The sequence below is a fragment of the Hemitrygon akajei genome, chromosome 26 (genome assembly GCF_048418815.1).
Source record: "Hemitrygon akajei chromosome 26, sHemAka1.3, whole genome shotgun sequence".
In the NCBI taxonomy this organism is placed as follows: Eukaryota; Metazoa; Chordata; class Chondrichthyes; order Myliobatiformes; family Dasyatidae; genus Hemitrygon; species Hemitrygon akajei.
This window is the reverse complement of record NC_133149.1, coordinates 6,524,586-6,543,256: the sequence shown is the minus strand read 5'-3', so window position 1 is coordinate 6,543,256 and position 18,671 is coordinate 6,524,586. Positions and strand designations below refer to the sequence as shown.

The 18,671-nt window shown below is 38.9% G+C and overlaps 1 protein-coding gene across 4 annotated transcripts in view; it reads right to left on the bottom strand.

The window, feature by feature from the left end:
• The window catches only part of LOC140716743 (uncharacterized), a 256,747-nt gene that overhangs the window by 164,908 nt on the left and 73,168 nt on the right, over positions 1 to 18,671 (bottom strand). For 3 of the 4 annotated variants that reach the window (XM_073029551.1, XM_073029548.1, XM_073029549.1), the window contains exons 16-17: positions 17,420 to 17,525; positions 2,537 to 2,656 (exon numbers count right to left, since the gene is read on the bottom strand). In XM_073029551.1, the coding sequence (XP_072885652.1) occupies positions 2,537 to 2,656; positions 17,420 to 17,525 (226 nt within the window). The remainder of the gene's footprint in view (positions 1 to 2,536; positions 2,657 to 17,419; positions 17,526 to 18,671) is intronic. The other variant, XM_073029550.1, reaches the window with a different exon arrangement.

The following is an 18,671-nucleotide window of genomic DNA, read 5'->3' as shown; positions in this document are numbered from 1 at the left end:
CAGGAAGAACATCAACTCCTCGAGCTTGCAAATGACAGTGGGCTGAAAAGTATGTTTGACATAACATCTCTGCCGGCATTCTGGATCAAAGTCAAGGCTGAATATCCTGAGACAGCCATGAAAGCACTGAAAATGTTGCTTCCATTTCCAACATCATATCTCTGCGAAGCAGGGTTTTCTGCAATGAATGCAACGAAAACTAAATTGCGGAATAGACTGGACATAAGAAACCCCCTTCGAGTATCACTTTCACCCACCACCCTTCAATGGGACCATCTTGTTGTCGGGAAACAAGTGCAGGGCTCCCACTGATTCAGCGATATTGGTGTATTGGTGGTTTATATGCTCATATGAGGAAAATATGCACTGTCTTTAATATCCAAATGTTATTTAAAATGTTATGATGTTATTGACTGATCACCATATTCATGCGAGGAAAATACGCACTATGTATTTAATATTAAATTTGTTACATAAACACTTTAGAAATGAAATTGAGTGCATTAGCCACTTGCAAGTGGCTTATAGTTGACATATCACCTATATTCCTGTCGTGATTAACACCACCCCTCCCCCCCCCACCCCTGTCGGCCGGTCCGCAAGAATATTGTCAATATTAAACCGGTCCACAGTGCAAAAAAGGTTGGGGACCCCTGTGCTAAACCACAAAATAAAACAGCTAATTTCAGCTCTGTAAATATTTTTTTAAAAGCAAATGCCATGGAAGATTGAAATGCAATACCTTTACGCCAAAAATAACATTATTTAAGAGACAATAAAGCTATGTAAAGTTCTGTAAGTGCACACTGGAACCTATAGCAAGAAAGAAAAAAATATCTTTGGTGCCCACATGAAAGCAATGAAGTTCCAATACAAGGCGGCGTAACTAAAGTGAAGTATAGGGGAAATAAGACCATAAGACATAGGAGCAGAATCAGGCCATCTGGCCCATCCAGTCTGCTCCACCATTCACTCACGGCTGATCCTTTTCCTATCTCCTCCTCAGCCCCAGTTCCCGGCCTTCTCCCTGTAATTGATGCCATCTCCAATCGAGAACCTATTAATCTCTGCTTTAAATACACCTAACGACCTGGTCTCTACAGCTGCACGTGGCAACAAATTCCACAAATTCACTACCCTTTGGCTAAAGAAATTTTTCCACATCCCTGCTTAGAAAAGGTGGCCCTCTATCCTGAGGTTGGACCCTCCTGTCCTAGACTCTCCCACCATGGGAAACATCCTTTCCACATCTACTCTGTCTAGGCCTTTCAACATTTGACAGGTTTTAATGAGATTCCCCCCTCATCCTTCTGAATTCCAGCGAGTACAAACCCTGTGCCATCAAATGTTCCTCATATGATAACCCTTTCGTCCTTGTGAACCTCCTCTGGATCCTCTCCAATGCCAGCATATCTTTTCTAAGATGAGGGGCCCAAAACTGTTCACAATACTCAAGGTGAGGTCTCACCAGTGCTTTATATTGCCTTAGCATCACATCCTTGCTCTTTTATTATAGACCTCTTGAAATGAATGCTAACATGTCATTTGCCTTCCTCACCACTATCTCAACCTGCAAGTTAACCTTTGGGGTGTTCTGCACAAAAACTGCCAAGTCCCTTTGTATCTCAGATTTTTGGATTTTCTCCCCGTTTCAAAAATAGTCTGCACATACCAAAGTGCATTTTCCAACATTGTATTTCATTTTTTCTTGCCCATTTTCCTAATCTGTCCAAGTCCTTTTGCATCCTACCTGTTTCCTCAACACTACCTGCCCCTCCACCAATCTTCGTATCATCTGCAAACTTGGAAACAATGCCATCTATTGCATCACCTAAATCATTTACATACAGCATAAAAAGAAGTGGTCCCAACACCGACTCTGCAGACTCTTGCCAGATAAGTTTTTTTTTTTTACACAGAGTGGTAAGTGGGTGGAACACTGTGCCAGGGATGGTGGCAGAGACATTTAGGCACATTTAAGAAGCTCTTAGCCAAGCACATGGATGATAGAAAAATAAAGGGCTATGGCAGGGAAAAGGTTTAGATTGATCTTATGATAGATTAAAAAGTTGGCAGGGCTTCGTGAGCTGAAGGGCCTGTACTGCTCTGTGTTCTATAGAACAAAAGTAGAACACATCAAGAGATTTGCTACTTTGTCACACAATATAAAATGTCTTGTTTGCCTTATTAATCTCTAGAATTCATATTGAGCAACACTGTAGATTTATTCATTGAAAAAGTCACAATGAAGTTTTTCAGATTTTCTGCAAGTCTTGTTACTTGCCTTGGGTTAGTAAGCTTCACTTACATAAGCAATTTACAGACTGATAGTGAATGATTCCCAATGAAAACACATACCTGTGACTCATGAGCTTATCTTTACTCATTTTAAAAGCATGTTACTGATAGAAAATGTTTCAAGTAATGAACATTTTTTAACCAATGAATAAAATAAAGATTGACCTGAAATAGGGCATCGACTAAATAATTTAAAATATCATGAGATATCCTTTAATTTTCTGACAGTGAAACTTACCTTTTTTTCTTTTATTAATTTAAGCGCATGCAAATAGTTTTCCTGAGCATTTCTAAAATTAGATGCCATCAATGCCTCAGAAGCTTCTTTCAATTTGCATTTCAGCAAACTCTCTTCCACCTGCAACACAAAGAAACACATCAGCACCGTGGACTGATCTGGCCTAAGAATGAGATTATTACGTATGGTAAGATGGCGATAGTTAAGTAGCTTAAAACTATTGCTCCATTTCATTTCTTACCTCCGCACTCTTTATTTCCTTTTTTTTTACTCCAGTCTGTTAAATTTTTATTTGCTCTCTTACCTACCTACAATGGCCGCAAAGTTCCCTAACTCTGGGGAAAAAAGAAGTCTCTACTTCCTCTACTCTGCAACTGTCTCTGTTTCTTCTGCCAAGATTGTCTCCATTTTGAACAACATCGACAAGAGATTATATCTGAATATGTCTTCTTTCAGTTTGTTGAAGTCAAAATTGGATCAAATTAACGCCAGAGTGGAGGACCATACCAAACATCTATCTCACCTCAAGTTAGCTTTCGAAGAACACCGCGTTCAACAGCTGGAAGTTCCAATTTGACTGAGTAAAACACCAAGTTAACATCCAAAATAACTGATCTCGAAGGCCGGAGTAGACGTCGTAAACTACGAATTCTCGGTCTGCCAGAGGCTGTCAAAATCCTGTTGAATTTTCTTCTTTACTCTGTGAGATTTTTGGGAAGGAAATTCTTCCAACCCCTCCCAAATTAGACAGAGCGCACCGTACATTTCTGGCAAGCCCGAGCTGGGCTCTAGGCCACGTCCAGTTACTCTCTGTTTCCATTGATATGAGGTGAAAAACCTTCTGATCATGGAAGCACGTCGGAGGGGAAAATTGGATTTCAGGGGTCACTCTGTCCGTATTGTTGAAGATTATGCTCCTCAAGTTTTAAAGATATGCGCCGAGTATAAAGAAGTTATGAAAGAGTTTTAAATCGTGGATTCAGGCCCTCTCTGCGTCACCCAGCCCATCTCTGAATAACTCGTAATACAGGGGACAAAAAATGGTTTAACTTGGTTGCAGAAGCTCAGAAATTTATTGACGGTCTCCCCACCATTTCGACTTCATCAGACTCCATCTGATAATGTAAAATGGCCGATAAGTTGTTTTTTTTTAAATTTCTTCTTTCTGGTTTTCTGCTTTCTTTTTAAATTGCTGTACTTTTTTTCATAGTTTCTCGCGGGTAGGCTATTCTGGATTATTATTTTGAATTAAGTTTAATACTTTTTGATGGAATTGTTTCTCTTTATGTACAACTTTGATTTGTAGTGCATAAGTTCTCTAGTTTTTGTATTATTAGTTAAACAGAGCTTATGATAATGTTATGAATCTGAAAGTTGAGTTTTGGGGTGTCTTTTTTTCCCCGAAGATCTTGCTGCTTTTTCTTGGTAGCTATCTTGTTTTGGGATTCGGGGGGGGGGGGGGGGGGGGGGGGGCAGGGTTCTCTAAGTGCCAACACCATACATTGATAGAGAAGTTATTTGTTATTCAGGACATTTTCTTGTCCTGATTCTCTTGACTTATACTTTTGCCCCAGAGCTATTATCTGAATGTTTGATCTTGTTTATGCCTACTACTCTTTCTGTTCTCTTAAATGACAATGTTTAGTCCGTTGAACTTTATAAGCTGGAATGTAAAGGGATTGAACCATCCTGTTAAAAGAAGGAAGGTGTTTTCACATCTTAAGCAACTCAAAGCTGACATTGCTTTTTTGCAAGAAAATCATATTCGAAGCTTTGATAATTCTTATCTTATGTTAAGGTGGATGGGACAGCACTTCCATTCTTCTCTCCCAGCTAAAGCCGGGGGGGGGGGGGGGGGGGGGGTGGATTCTATCCTCATTAATCAATATGTTCCCTTTGAGCTTTGAGTATCTGATACAAACGGTCATTTTATTATTGTCTCTGGGAAATTGCATAATACTAGGGTGGTATTAGCTAACCTGTATGCTCCTAGTTTGGATGATGTGAACTTTTTTGCATGTTTTTTCTCTTTATTGCCTGATTTGAATTTATATTCTCTTATATTGGGTGGTGACTTTAATTGTTGGTTAGATCCAGTTTTGGGTCGATCGTCCTCTAGGAACTACCTAGTAAATCTGCTTTATCTATTCATTCTTTTCTTTCTAACTATGGTATCTCTGATGTGAGGTGTTTTTTCCATCCTACTGAGAGAGGTTATTCCTTCTTTTCACATGTCCATCATACTTTTACTAGAACTGATTATTTTTTAATGGATAACCAGCTGATTCCATCTGTTCACTCTTGTGATTATCAGAGTATATTGGTTTTGGATCATGCTCCAGTTACCCTGTCTATAAATTTTCTTGGTCTTCCTCAAATGAATAAACATTGGCATTTTAATCTGACCTTGTTATCGGATAATGATTTCGTAAAATTTATGAAGGACCGGATAACTTTTTTCTTAAACACTATTATGTCATCTGAAATCTCATCCCAGGTTGTCTGGGATGCCATGAAAGCATATTTGAGGGGTCAAATAATTTCATATACTGCGAATCTGAAAAGAAAGACCCATTTAGAGTGAATATATATGATCAGTCAGATTAAAGTAATAAACCAACTATATGCCCAGACCAAAAATCCCAAACTGTACAAGAAGCAAGCAGAACTTCAAACTAAATTTGACCTTATTTCCACTCAACCAGTTGAACGTCAACTTCTTGAAAACAAGAGTAGATTTTATATTCATGGTGATAAATCCAGCAAGTTTTGAGTCAACCGATTAAGACACTCTAAACAACAAATTACAAAAATTCAAATGGGAAATGGGAATACAGGTGTGTGTCCCCTTTACAAAGGTAGAGCGTTCTTATGAAACCTTTCTTAAGCCGAAATGGCGTAAAGCGAAAAACCATTAATTTATATGGGAAAAATTTTCGTAAAAGTGAAAATCCTCTTTGTAATGCAAAAACAGGGTACTAATGTAGGTCTTTTGTAAAAGCGAAGTGGCGTACAGCGAACATTCGTAAAGCAGGGGATGCCTGCATTACTTCAAATCATTCTGAAATTAATTATACATTTAAGTCGTCACTTTTATTGTCATTTCGACCATAACTGCTGGTACAGTACATAGTAAAAATGAAACAACGTTTTTCAGGACCATGGTGTTACATGACACAGTACAAAAACTAGACTGAACTACGTTAAAAAAAACAACAGAGACACTAGACTACAGACCTACACAGGACTGGATAAAGGGCACAAAAACAGTGCAGGCATTACAATAAATAATAAACAGAACAATAGGGCAAGGTGTCAGTCCAGGCTTCGGGTATTGAGGAGTCTGATAGCTTGGGGAAGAAACTGTTACTTAGTCTGGTCATGAGAGCCTGAATGCTTCGGAGCCTTTTCCCAGACGGCAGGAGGGAGAAGAGATTGTTTGAGGGATTGTATTATTACGCTCAACTTTATACTTCCAAATCTTTTAAATGATAGTATCTCTGTTGAACATTTTTAAAATAGTTTAAATATTCCTTCACTCTCCTCTGATTTTAAAGAAAGCTCAATGAGCCATTATCACTAGAAGAAATATCCTCTGCCATTTCTGCACTGCAGTCGGGTAAGTCTCCTGGACCTGATGGATTTTCTGCTGAATTTTATAAATCATTTTCCTCACTACTTTCATCTCAGTTATTTTTAGTTCTATCTGATTCGTTTAAACATGGTAACTTGCCACCATCATTTAACAAGGCATGTATCATTCCTTTAGCCAAAAAGGTAAAGATCCAACAGTGTTCTTCGTTTAGGCCGATTTCTTTGTTAAATGTTGATGTTAAAATTTTGGCTAAAGTTTTGGCTTGTAAATTGGAGAACTTTATATACCTTTCTGAAGATCAAACCGGTTTTATTAAAAATTGTCTTCCCTTTTCTAATATACAGTGTCTATGTAATATCTTGTATTCACCCTAAATTGGGACTCCTGAATGCGTCATTTCTCTTGATGTGGAGAAAGCGTTCGATCTTGTGGAGTGGAATTACTTTTTGCGGTTTTAGAAAAATTTGATTTTGGACAAAGTTTTATTTCATGGATTAAATTGTTATACTCATGTCCCACCGCTTCTGTTTTGACTAACTCTCAGCAATCCCAGTTCTTTAGCCTTAAAAGTGGCACCCGACAAGGATGCCCTTTTATGTCCCTTACTTTTTGATTTGGCCGTAGAGCCACCGGTGATTGCATCTCAAAGTTTTCATGAGTTGACAGGGATTTGGAGGGGAGTGTTGAGCATAAAGTTTCTCTTTATGCCGACGATCTTTTACTTTTTATATCAAATCCATCCACTTCCTTACCCCCAATGTTTTTACTTCTTAATCAATTTAGCCAGCTTTCTGGTTACAAACTTAATTTACATAAGAGTGAACTCTTTCCAATTAACAGAGAAGCACAAGCGTTAGTATTTCATTACTTCCCTTTCAAAGTAGTTAATAATCAAGTTACTTACCTTGGTATTACAGTAACAAGGAACTTCAAGAATCATTTTTGAGAAAATTTTGCTAATCTTTTAAAGTCTACAAAACGGAGTTTGACACAATGGTCACCCCTTATCCATGTCTCTGGTAGGTCGAATTAATGTTATTAAAATGTATATCCTTCCTAAATTTTTATACTTATTTCAGTCTTTACCAATTTTTATTTCTAAAGCCTTTTTTAACTCGTTAGATTCTATCATTTTGTCCTATCTATGGAAGGGCAAACATTCCAGACTTAATAAAGCTTACCTCCAAAAATCTAAAAAAGGTGGTATGGCTTTGCCTAACTTCCATTCATATTATTGGGCAGCCAATATTCGCTGTCTTACTTTTTGGTCCTTCTGTCATAATCAGTCTGACAGCCCAAAATGGGTGGCAATGGAATTGAACTCTAGTAAGGATCTCTCCATTTCTACACTTCTTAGATCTGCACTTCCCTGTCATTTGCCTTGTTAATCCTCTTATTAGACATACTCTGAGAATATGGGCTCAGTTCAGAAAATATAATGGCCTTCATGGTTTCTCTCTCTCTAGTCCTATCTTACACAATCATCTTTTCCTACCTTCTATGCAAGACTCAACATTTCATGATTGGTATAGAAAGGGCATTAGGCACTTTGAAGATCTTTTCATAGATAATCGTTTTGCAACTTTTCAACAACTGTCTGTAAAGTTTAATCTACCTAATAGTCATTTCGTTAGATACCTTCAAATTAGACATTTCATTAACCCTTTACTATCACATTTTCCTGAGATGCCCGAGAAAAACGTTGTGGACCTATTTCTTTGTATTAATCCACTGGGTAAAGGCTTAACATCTTCTATTCGTGATAAGTTAGTGACCTTGAGGCATGCCCCCTTTGATAAAATTAGAACTGCTTGGGAGCGTGATTTAAATATTTCTTTACCTGATGCGGTTTGGGATTCAATTCTTAAGACAGGTAATTCAACCTCTTTATGTGCTCGCCACTGTCTTTTACAGCTTAAGGTTGTACATGGGGCTCACATGTCTAAAACTAAATCGGCGCGGTTTTATCCTGACATTAGTCCTGTTTGTGACAAGTGTAAAGGGGGTGGGGCTTCTCTTATTCATATGTACTGGGCTTGTCCTAGTCTAGAGAAATTCTGGAGAGAAGTTTTTTTTTCTTTTATCCCATATTCTTAATTGCCACTTAGAACCTAATCCTCTGATTACCCTTTTTTTTGTACCTTCGGTGAGGCAGACATGCATTTGAGTCCGACGAAACATCGAACACTATCTTTTGCCTCTCTTTTGGCTAGACATTTAGTTCTCCTTAGGTGGAGAGATGTTGCCCCACCCACTCATGCTCAATGGTTTAATGATATTATGACCTGTTTAGACCTTGAAAAAATTCATTATTCACTTCTCAATTCAGAAGTAAAGTTTTATAAGGTGTGGGGACCTTTTCTCGAATACTTCCATAACTCCTCTTTAGATTAAGTTTTTCTTTTTTTGGTACCATAATCCCTTACTTTCAGCTTTTTTTTCCCCCTTTTTTTATGGCTTCTTTTTGATGGGAATTACATTATAGCTTTGGTAGTAGACATTATACTTTTCTATATATATATTTTTACAGCTCTGATTAATTTTTTTTACATATTGTAATGGTTGGTCTGGAGTTTTTGAGGTGGGAGGGTGGGAAGGATACTAACTTTATATGATTTTATTTTGGGTGCTGTTTCCTTATTGTTATGAATTATATATCTGATACGTTTATTTTGCACTTTATTAATCTTTATTTGCTGTTGGGTTTTTTGTTTGTAGTTGTTTTGTAGAAATGCATAAAAAAATTAGTTAAAAAAAGAATGAGATTATTCACAGAACATTTCTGTTTAACATTATTATTAACGGCACAGAAGGAATGATTCAAATAAAGAAGCTTAATGTCAAAAACAAAGTCAGTTGAAAACTAAAGCATTTTGAAAAATAAACACAAAATGTAAAAATGTAAAGAATAAGCTTATATTTTATACAAGGAGCATTTTTTTTTTACAACTTCCCAATATTACAATACTTTTTTCTCTTATCGCTGCATTATCGATGCATTATCAAAACTTAACAAAAAGTAGTGTTGTATTATATACCGGCGCTAAAAAAGCCAGTGATATGAAACCTTAAAGAAATGCTACGATGAAAACAATTGAAACTCAAGCAATTTTCTATGCAACACCCAATCAAATACAAATTTGATTTTATACACAAGGGAATGGATAACATAAGCAGACATAATTTTCAGGTGATTGGAGGAAGGTAAAGGTAGGGAATGTCAGAAGTAGATTTTTTAAATGCAGAGAATGGTAAGTTGTAGAGGCAGATACATTTGGGACGCATAACAAACACTTTGACAAACATGTGGATGAAAGAAAAATGGGGCAATATGTTGGAGGGAAGGGTTAGATTGACCTTAGAGTAGGTTAAGATCAGCATGATTTTGTGGGCGCAAGGCCTGCACAGTTCTATATTCTATGAACCATTGCAGGATAATTTGAGGTATTTAAGATAATCTTGTAAGCAATCAAAAACAAAAGTTTGACTGTCCTGTTCAATGAAGATGACAAAAGGGCTTTTGAAGATTTCTTAAGACAGTCAACTATAAAAATTATAATCAAAAGCTGCCAGTTGTATTTGAAGAGACTGTAAATCATCAGTAAAACTCTCAAACCCATGATTACTCAGATAATTTAGTCTACTTTTATATGCAATGACTGGTAAACAACTCTTTCTTGGAAAATAAAAAATAACATTTCTGTATTTACTTGTTTAGAAATACAGTTTGAAATAGGCCCTTCCAGCCCTTCGAGTCATGCTACCAGCAACCCTAGCCTAATTAAAAGACAATTTACAATGACCTGAATAAACAGGGAGGACAACCAGACTCCTTACAGAGACGCTGGGATTAAACTTTGGTCTCCGATGCCCCAAGCTGTAACAGTGTCCGACTGTCTACTACGCTAGTTAGTGTAGTAGTACAACAGATTTACTGCTGTTGTAAACTAATTCCAGCAGCTAGTGGTTCAAAATGTATCTCTGTAATAACTGCTAATTAGTTACAATGTTTTTCGATCAACCACCTGTGATGGCACAGGAAGCAATGCTTCGGCCCACCAAGTCCATGTACTTCTAGGTAATCCCATTTCCAGTGTTCAAAGTGGTGAGGGTTCCTGCCTCCACCTCTCACTCAGGTAAGTTACAAAATCATCCCTAGCCGCCCACAACTTCCACTCAGTAAGCTGTGAGGCTTGGGCTTCGATCCTGGCCAGCACAGTGAGTGTGGGTGTCATATACACGCAACCCTGTAAAGTATCAGCAGCAATAGAACACACCTGGAGTCTGGTTTTGTTGTTAACAAAACACTACTTTATTAGTGACTACGTCATATAGTAACTTAAACCAGGTAAATCAAGAGTTAACAGTGTCATGCATATACAGGTGTGTAAATCAAGTTTCCAAACTTATTCAAGCTCAGATGGCAAGAGTTATAGTCTTATGATGGTATGTAAGGAAGTTCAGTTCAATCCTCAGGTTAATTAATGCCAGATATTTGTAATCCAAAGGCGAGTGTTGTGAGAAGGCAATTACATCGATATTCCACAGATTCCACGACAGCAAATCAAAATAACAGCAGCAGTAGGTTTTATCTCCGAAGTTGTTCCAACTCCACACATGACGTATCACCAACAGTGATCTTCAATGAATATCCTTTCAACACAAGTGGTACCACACCTGAATCCAGCTACAGGACATCCCAAAGTGGTAGCCATAGGATACTCAAACAGAATCCATGTATGAATTATCACCAACAGTAGCTTATCACAAAGGGGACCATCTTGCAGGTAGGTGGGACTAGGTGAGATTAAGAGTTCGGCACGGACTAGGAGGGCCGGAATGGCCTGTTTCCGTGCTGTGATTGTTATATGGTTATATGATCTTCAAGGGAACCACCACCCAGGCAAGGGTCAACACACTGGTAGATTCCACAAGGTTACTCCAATTACACACAAAGTGATAGCCACTTATCCAGTTCCACGACATGCGAAATAACTCTAACAGTGATTTGCCACAGGGGTGCCTTTCTTCAGTAAACTACCCCACCCACACAAAGGGTAAACACACGCGTGGTGTTCACAAAGGTTTTCCCCTCACCAGAGAACCCACTCCTGTGGATTAACTATGTGACAATCACACCTTCACAGTCGAATGGAAACAAACTCACCCTTATGGGCTACTTGGAGAGAGAGTCCAAACAGTGATTTCTTTGTCACCAGGTTTGTTCTGTTTCAAACCTTCTTCTCCTCTCTTCTCTGCAAACTTCTTCCAGTTGCAGAAACATGTGAGAGTCATTTGTCGATACTCTGGATCGATCTCAACTCACCCCTTATGGGCTACTGAAAGTTTAAACCAGAGACTGACTCATTGGTGTCTTCCATTGACCAAATCCATCTTGACAATGAGCACGTGTGTCTGTGTGTCCTTGTATATTCAAAACAAGCCGCAAGAAACCATAAACATTCATTGTCCATCAAATAACTCCACCTCTCGCTCTCTCTGGAGCAGCTCAAACGGTGTCCAAAAGTCAGTCTCATTCTCCCAGCATTTTAAAGCGACAGTCCACGAAAAAATGAACCCTAAGGGTATATAACAGTGGGCAAAATATTTTCCTCCATAACTTTGAGAATCTATAGTTCCCCTCATCAGGCCTTGTTGGATGTGCAATTGAAGCTGCTTTCTCCTTGCTAGGCTGCCTGGATGTCCACAGTCCAGAGCCTTCACTATGGTAGCAAGCTCAAAAGCCAGCAATCTTGCTGAGTTTGCCACCACAGAGAAATCAAAAGATTGGTATTTCATTTTGTTACAGCGTTTGTTTCCTTACCTTTTTATATTTTGTACCATTTGGCAGAAATTCTGGTACTTGTGAGAATATAGACACCATAGGTTGTGTACAGACAGTCAAAAGTAATGGCTCACATTCGTTTCAAAGCCAGTTAGGGATGGGTAACTTAATGGCGAGTGTCTAATTGAATACAAGTTCAATAGTTGTATTAGTAATTAATTCTATAATAATTCAATACTAATTACTTCTAAGATAAAATGCAGCTTGGCTTTCACAATTACCAACAGGCATTCTAGTTTTTGGGAACACAGTCAATGATAATTTGAACCATATAACAATTACAGCATGGAAACAGGCATCTCGGCCCTTCTAGTCCGTGCCGAACGCTTACTCTCACCTAGTCCCACCGACCTGCACTCAGTCCATAACCCTCCATTCCATTCCAGTCCATACACCTATCTAATTTTTTTTTTAAATTACAATATCGAACCTGCCTCTACCACTTCTACTGGAAGCTCGTTCCACACAGTTACCACTTTCTGAGTAAAGAAGTTTCCCCTCGTGTTACCCATAAACTTTTGCCCCTTAACTCTCAACTCATGTCCTCTTGTTTGAATCTCCCCTACTCTCAATGGAAAAAGCCTATCCACGTCAACTCTATCTAAAGACCTAACTTGTTCAACCTTTCTCTGTAACTTAGGTGCTGAAACCAGGTAACATTCTCGTAAATCTCCTCTGTAATGTCTCTATTTTGTTGACATCTTTCCTATAATTCGGTGACCAGAACTGTACACAATACTCCAAATTTGGCCTCACCAATGCCTTGTACAATTTTAACATTACATCCCAACTCCTATACTCAATGCTCTGATTTATAAAGGCCAGCATACCAAACTTTCTTCACCACCCTATCCACACGAGATTCCACCTTCAGGGAACTATGCACCATTATTCCTAGATCACTCTGTTCTACTGCATTCCTCGATGCCCTACCATTTACCATGTATGTCCTATTTTGATTAGTCCTACCAAAATGTAGCATCTCACACTCATTCAGCATTAAACTCCATTTACCATCTTTCAGCCCACTCTTCTAACTGGCCTAAATCTCTCTGCAAGCTTTGAAAACCTACTTCATTATCCACAACACCACCTATCTTAGTTTCATCTGCATACTTACTAATCCAATTTACCACTCCATCATCCAGATTGTTTATGCATATAACAAACAACATTAGACCCAGTACAGATCCCTGAGGCACATCACTAGTCACCGGCCTCCAACCTGACAAACAGTTATCCACCACTACTCTCTGGCATCTCCCATCTAGCCACTGTTGAATCCATTTTACTACTTCAATATTAATACCTAACAATTGAACCTTCCTAACTAACCTTCCATGTGGAACCTTGTCAAAGGCCTTACTGAAGTCCATATCGACAACATCCACGGCTTTACCCTCGTCAACTTTCCTAGTAACCTCTTCAAAAAATTCAATAAGATTTGTCAGACATGACCTTCCACACACAAATCCATGTTGACTTTTCCTAATCAGACCCTGTCTATCCAGATAATTGTATATACCATCTCCAAGAATACTTTCCATTAATTTACCCACCACTGACGTCAAACTTACAGGCCGATAATTGCTAGGTTTACTCTTAGAACCCTTTTTAAACAATGGAGCCACATGAGCAATATGGCAATCCTCCCCATTTCTAATGACATTTGAAATATTTCTGTCAGAGCCCCTGCTATTTCTACACTAACTTCCCTCAAGGTCCTAGGGAATATCCTGTCAGGACCCGGAGACTTTTATAATCTTTAAAAGCACCAGTACTTCCTCTTCTTTAATATTCATAGTTTCCATAACTACCCTACTTGTTTCCCTTACCTTACACAATCCAATATCCTTCTCCTTAGTGAATACCGAAGAAAAGAAATTGTTCAAAATCTCCCCCATCTCTTTTGGCTCCACACATAGCTGTCCACTCTGATTCTCTAAGGGACAAATTTTATCCCTCACTATCCTTTTGCTATTAATATAACTGTAGAAACCCTTCGGATTTATTTTCACCTTACTTGCCAAAGTAACCTCATATCTTCTTTTAGCTTTTCTAATTTCTTTCTTAAGATTCTTTTTACTTTCTTTATATTCCTCGAGCACCTCATTTACTCCTTGCTGCCTATATTTATTGTAGGTCTCTTTCTTATTAATAAAATACTTTAAATTCCGATTCCCACAACATTGTCTGCTAATGATCTGTCAATTTTTAGAGTTTATTAAGAAGAAATTCTACCTATGAGATTATTCCACCTGGCTTTAATTGATGACAGTGGAGTTTAAAATGAGCTACTATTTCAACTCTACTCACTTTCTCAAAATCAAAACCCCAGGAACTTGCAATGTCCTTCATTGTGTGACATGTCTTTTAGCCCTTTTCAGGCCCTCTCTGGCAAGTGTTTCAGTGTTGGTCATTGCCACAGAGCTCCAGCGATCTGAGCTCAATCTAATCGGCAGTGTGAAGTTCTTCCTGAGAATGTGTGGTTCTCCCACACTGTAATGGCAATCAGTTTAATTACCCACTGTAAAATGGGTGTAGGTGGGTGGCAGAACGGATGGGAATGTGGGATGATAGCTGGAAGAATGCCATGGCTCTGTGAGCTGGCATATGGGTGGAACAATGTTAGTAGAATTAGAAGTGATGCCAATCATCTTCTTCATTAAAGGGAAGATTTATATTCTTACATATCAAAATTTTAAGTAATAATCGCATGGGATTAACTTTCCAGAAACTATACTCTCCATCTTTTAGCTTAATGTTCATTTTTTTTATTTTGGTTGGTGTCAATGGTTTATTTTTCTAATGATATTGAAAGGACAAGATGATCTCTGATCACATTCTCATAGGGAGAAACAGAGGGAGCAGAGATACTTGCTCTTCAATAAAGTACAGTACGGTTAAAAACTGTGAGTTTGCTGGAATTAAGAAATGAAAACCAATTCACTCTGGTCTTGCATTTATACGATCCACGTCTGACTCTTCTCTTTCTAGATTTCTGTCTCAGTATTGGGAGATGGTTATCTGTACAGGCCCATAGACCAGGGATTCCCAACTTTTCTTTATGCCATGGACCCCTACAATTAAGCGAGGGGGTCTGTGGACCCCAGGTTAGGAACCCTTGCCATAGACCTTCCACAGATATCTGATCATATCTCTTCCCACTCTGGTAGCTTTTTGGACTCCATTCCCTTGCATTCTCTCAGGTTCATCCTGCATTTGTAGGCATCCATTCATTTTGTTGCATACAGGGATATTTGAGCTTTTATTATAGTGGATTCTGAAAACTTATGCTCTGGTTGTTACTACACAACCTTACTATTTATTGGTGTTCTAGACATACCTGTTAACTGAAGTAAGATTTAAATGTAATTGAAAATACATTCAGATTCCTGATCTTTCTATTCTACTGAGTGCTTTCTCATATTAAGCTTTAATCTGGATTCATAACACAAAGTACCCAGGACATCTTCAAGGAGTGGTGCCTCAGAAAGGCTGTATCCATTATTAAGGACCACTAGCACCCAGGGCATGCCCTTTTCTCACTGTTGCCATCAGGTAGGAGGTACAGAAGCCTGAAGACACACACTCAGTGATTCAGGAACAGCTTCTTCCCCTCTGCCATTCGATTCCTGAATGGACATTGAACTCTTGGCCACTACCTCACTTTTTTAATATATTGTATTTCTGTTTTTGCACAATTTTTAATCTATTCAATATACTTAATACTGTAATTGACTTATTTATTTATTATCATTATATTTTGAGTTTTTTTTCTTCTGTTATGTATTCCATTGAACTGCTACTAAGTTAACAAATTTCACATCACGTGCCAGTGATAATAAACCTGATTCTGATCTGATCTGATCTCAACAAGAATTTAATGCACTGCATTCTTTTCCATTGTACAATTCTACCCTTTATGGGCCAATCCAATCCACTGGCTGAAGGAAGTTTGCGATCACTGTCTGATAACAGAAGGAAATTGGAGATTGCAATGTTTTTACAATTTGCGAATGACTAGTAGCATGGAGTCTGAAATTATTGGTTTTGTTTGTTTTTTGCAGGGTGTGCATGTAGCTGTCATAACTAACATTATTAATTGCTTATTCCCAACTTGCCACTGAGGAAACTAGAATTGCGCAAGACAAGGCAGGGATGACAGATTTTCTTCACATAAGCACATTATGGAACTAGATAATAGCAATCTCTTTCACAGGGCTGATGTTGATTTAGATTGGGTAGTTATAGAACGGAGCTTGGCTGCACCACATTCTCCTCTCAACATCCTCTCACAACATAGGATGGCGATCTCTATAAGAACGGGATTCTTATGTCGTATGTGGATTTGCAGAGGAAATATAACTTTGTAGATAAAGGGAATTTCTGGAAGTATTTACTAATAAGACATTGCGTTAATAGCATATTCAAGAATGGTGGGCCACAAAGTAACCCTTAAACTGAATACTTTACACTACCACAGGAAGTTCATAAAGCATCAGTGTTTTATAAAGAGTTCCAGCACTCTGTGGGTGAACTGTGTAACAATCTCAAAGCAGTACGGCAGAAGGATCTTGGAAGCGATATTGAAGATAATGAGTGGTCAAATATTCTATCAAATGTGGGTAGACATATTAGGGAAGCGAGAGGGAAATTTATTCAGTATAAGATAGTACACAGATATTACTGGACACCAACTGGACTCTACAAAATGGGGATTGTTGATAATCATTTATGCTGGAAATGTAAAAATGAGGTGGGCACATATTTTCACATGATTTGGGAGTGTTCCATGGTTCGTCCATTTTGGTGTAAAGTTCTTGATTTGTTGGGGAATTGGTCGGGTCCTACACTGCCCTTCTATTTTAAAGGTGGGTCTCATCACAGCTGTAAGAATTATATTGCAAAACTGAAAAAAACCCAGATGTCCCACTGTGAAGGAATGGACTGAGGAAATGGTTAAGATTTCATCACATGAACACATGTTGGGAAGAATTAACAGTGAGGGAAAAGTGCAAGACGCGTGGGATCAATTTTGGTTGTATGTTAATTTAAACCTAAATTAGAACTTTTTTCTGTTTCTTAGTTTTATATGTTTTCCTATCATGGGATGGCTGTGTAAATATGCTGTACTGTATCTGCTCTATGATATGCTGCACTGCTTTCTAAAATAAGAATAAATAATAATAAAAATTTGAATTACAAAAAAAAATAACAATCTCTTTCTTTTCTGAGGTTGCATTAGTATCTTTTTTTTAAAACCTTCAGATATATTTGATCGCTTCACTCAGGTATCATGGTGACATTCAAACTCAAAACTCTCAGGAAATAGACTAAGCTCTGAACATTTGTCCGTGTCTTGCCAAGTATAAAACATAAGTACTTAGGAAAAATTTTGCAGATATTTGTGCTAAGTATTACATCTTTAAACTGTTCCTACCTTTGAACTCATCTCTGATTTTTGTTCTTCCTCCTGTTCTGCGTTGTTGTAAGATACACGTTGTTTACACTCACTGCTTACTTGCTCAATCTCCTTGGCCATTACACTGTAATAAAATTTAAATGTGTCACTTTTGTTGCAAATCAAGCACACCATGACAAACAAGAGAAAATCTGCAGATGCTGGAGGAACTCAGCAGGCCGGGCAGCAACTACGGAAAAAAGTACAGTCGACAGTTTGGGCTGAGACCCTTCGGCAAGACTGGAGTGAAAAGCTGAGGAGTCGATTTAAAAGGTGTGGGGGGGGGGGGGTGGGGAAGAGAGAGAGAGAAACACCAGCTGAGAGGTGAAACCTGAAGGGGGAAGGATGAAGTAAAGAGCTTAGAAGTTGAAAGAGACAGAAGGCCATGGAAGAAAGAGAAAGGGAGGAGCACCAGAGGGAGGCGATGGGTGGGCAAGGTGAGGGAGGGAAATGGTGAAAGAGGAGGGATGCAGGGCATTACTGTAAGTTTGAGAGATCAATGTTCATGCCAACAGGTTGCAGGCTATCCAGACAGAATATAAGGTGTTGTTCCTCCAACATGAGGAGAACATATCGGAATGGGGATGGGACGTGGAATTAAAATGGATGGCCACTGGGAGATCCCACTTGTTCTGGCCGACGGAGCATGAAGCGGTCAGTGAAGATGATGCTCAGTGAAGCGGTCTTCCAATCTATATCGGGTCTCCCCACTATACAGGAGACCACACCGCAAGCACTGAACACAGTAAATGACCCCAACAGACTCGCAGGTGAAGTGTTGCCTCACCTGGAAGACCAGTTTAGGGCCCTGAATGGTAGTGAGGGAGGAAGTGTAGAGGCTGGTGTAGCATTTGTTCCACTTGCAAGGATAAGTGCCAGAAGGGAGATCAATGGGGAGGGATGAATGGACAAGGAAGTAGCGTAGGGAGCATTCCCTGCAGAAAGCAGAAAATGGTGGGGGGGGGGGGGGGGGGGGGAAGATCCCATTGGAGGTGGCAAAAGTTTTGGTGCGTGAACTGGAAGAGATGCAGTTGAGGGCAGCATTGATAATGGAGGAAGGGAAGCCCCTTTCGGTAATAACCTGGTAATGCATCCCAAGACCCCCTTCACCATTTCCCATTCCATCTCCTTGCCCACCTTTTAAATCTACTTCTCAGCTTTTTTCTTCAGTCCTGCCAAAGGGTTTCAACCCGAAACATCAACTGTACAATCGGCACTCCTTATCCGCGGG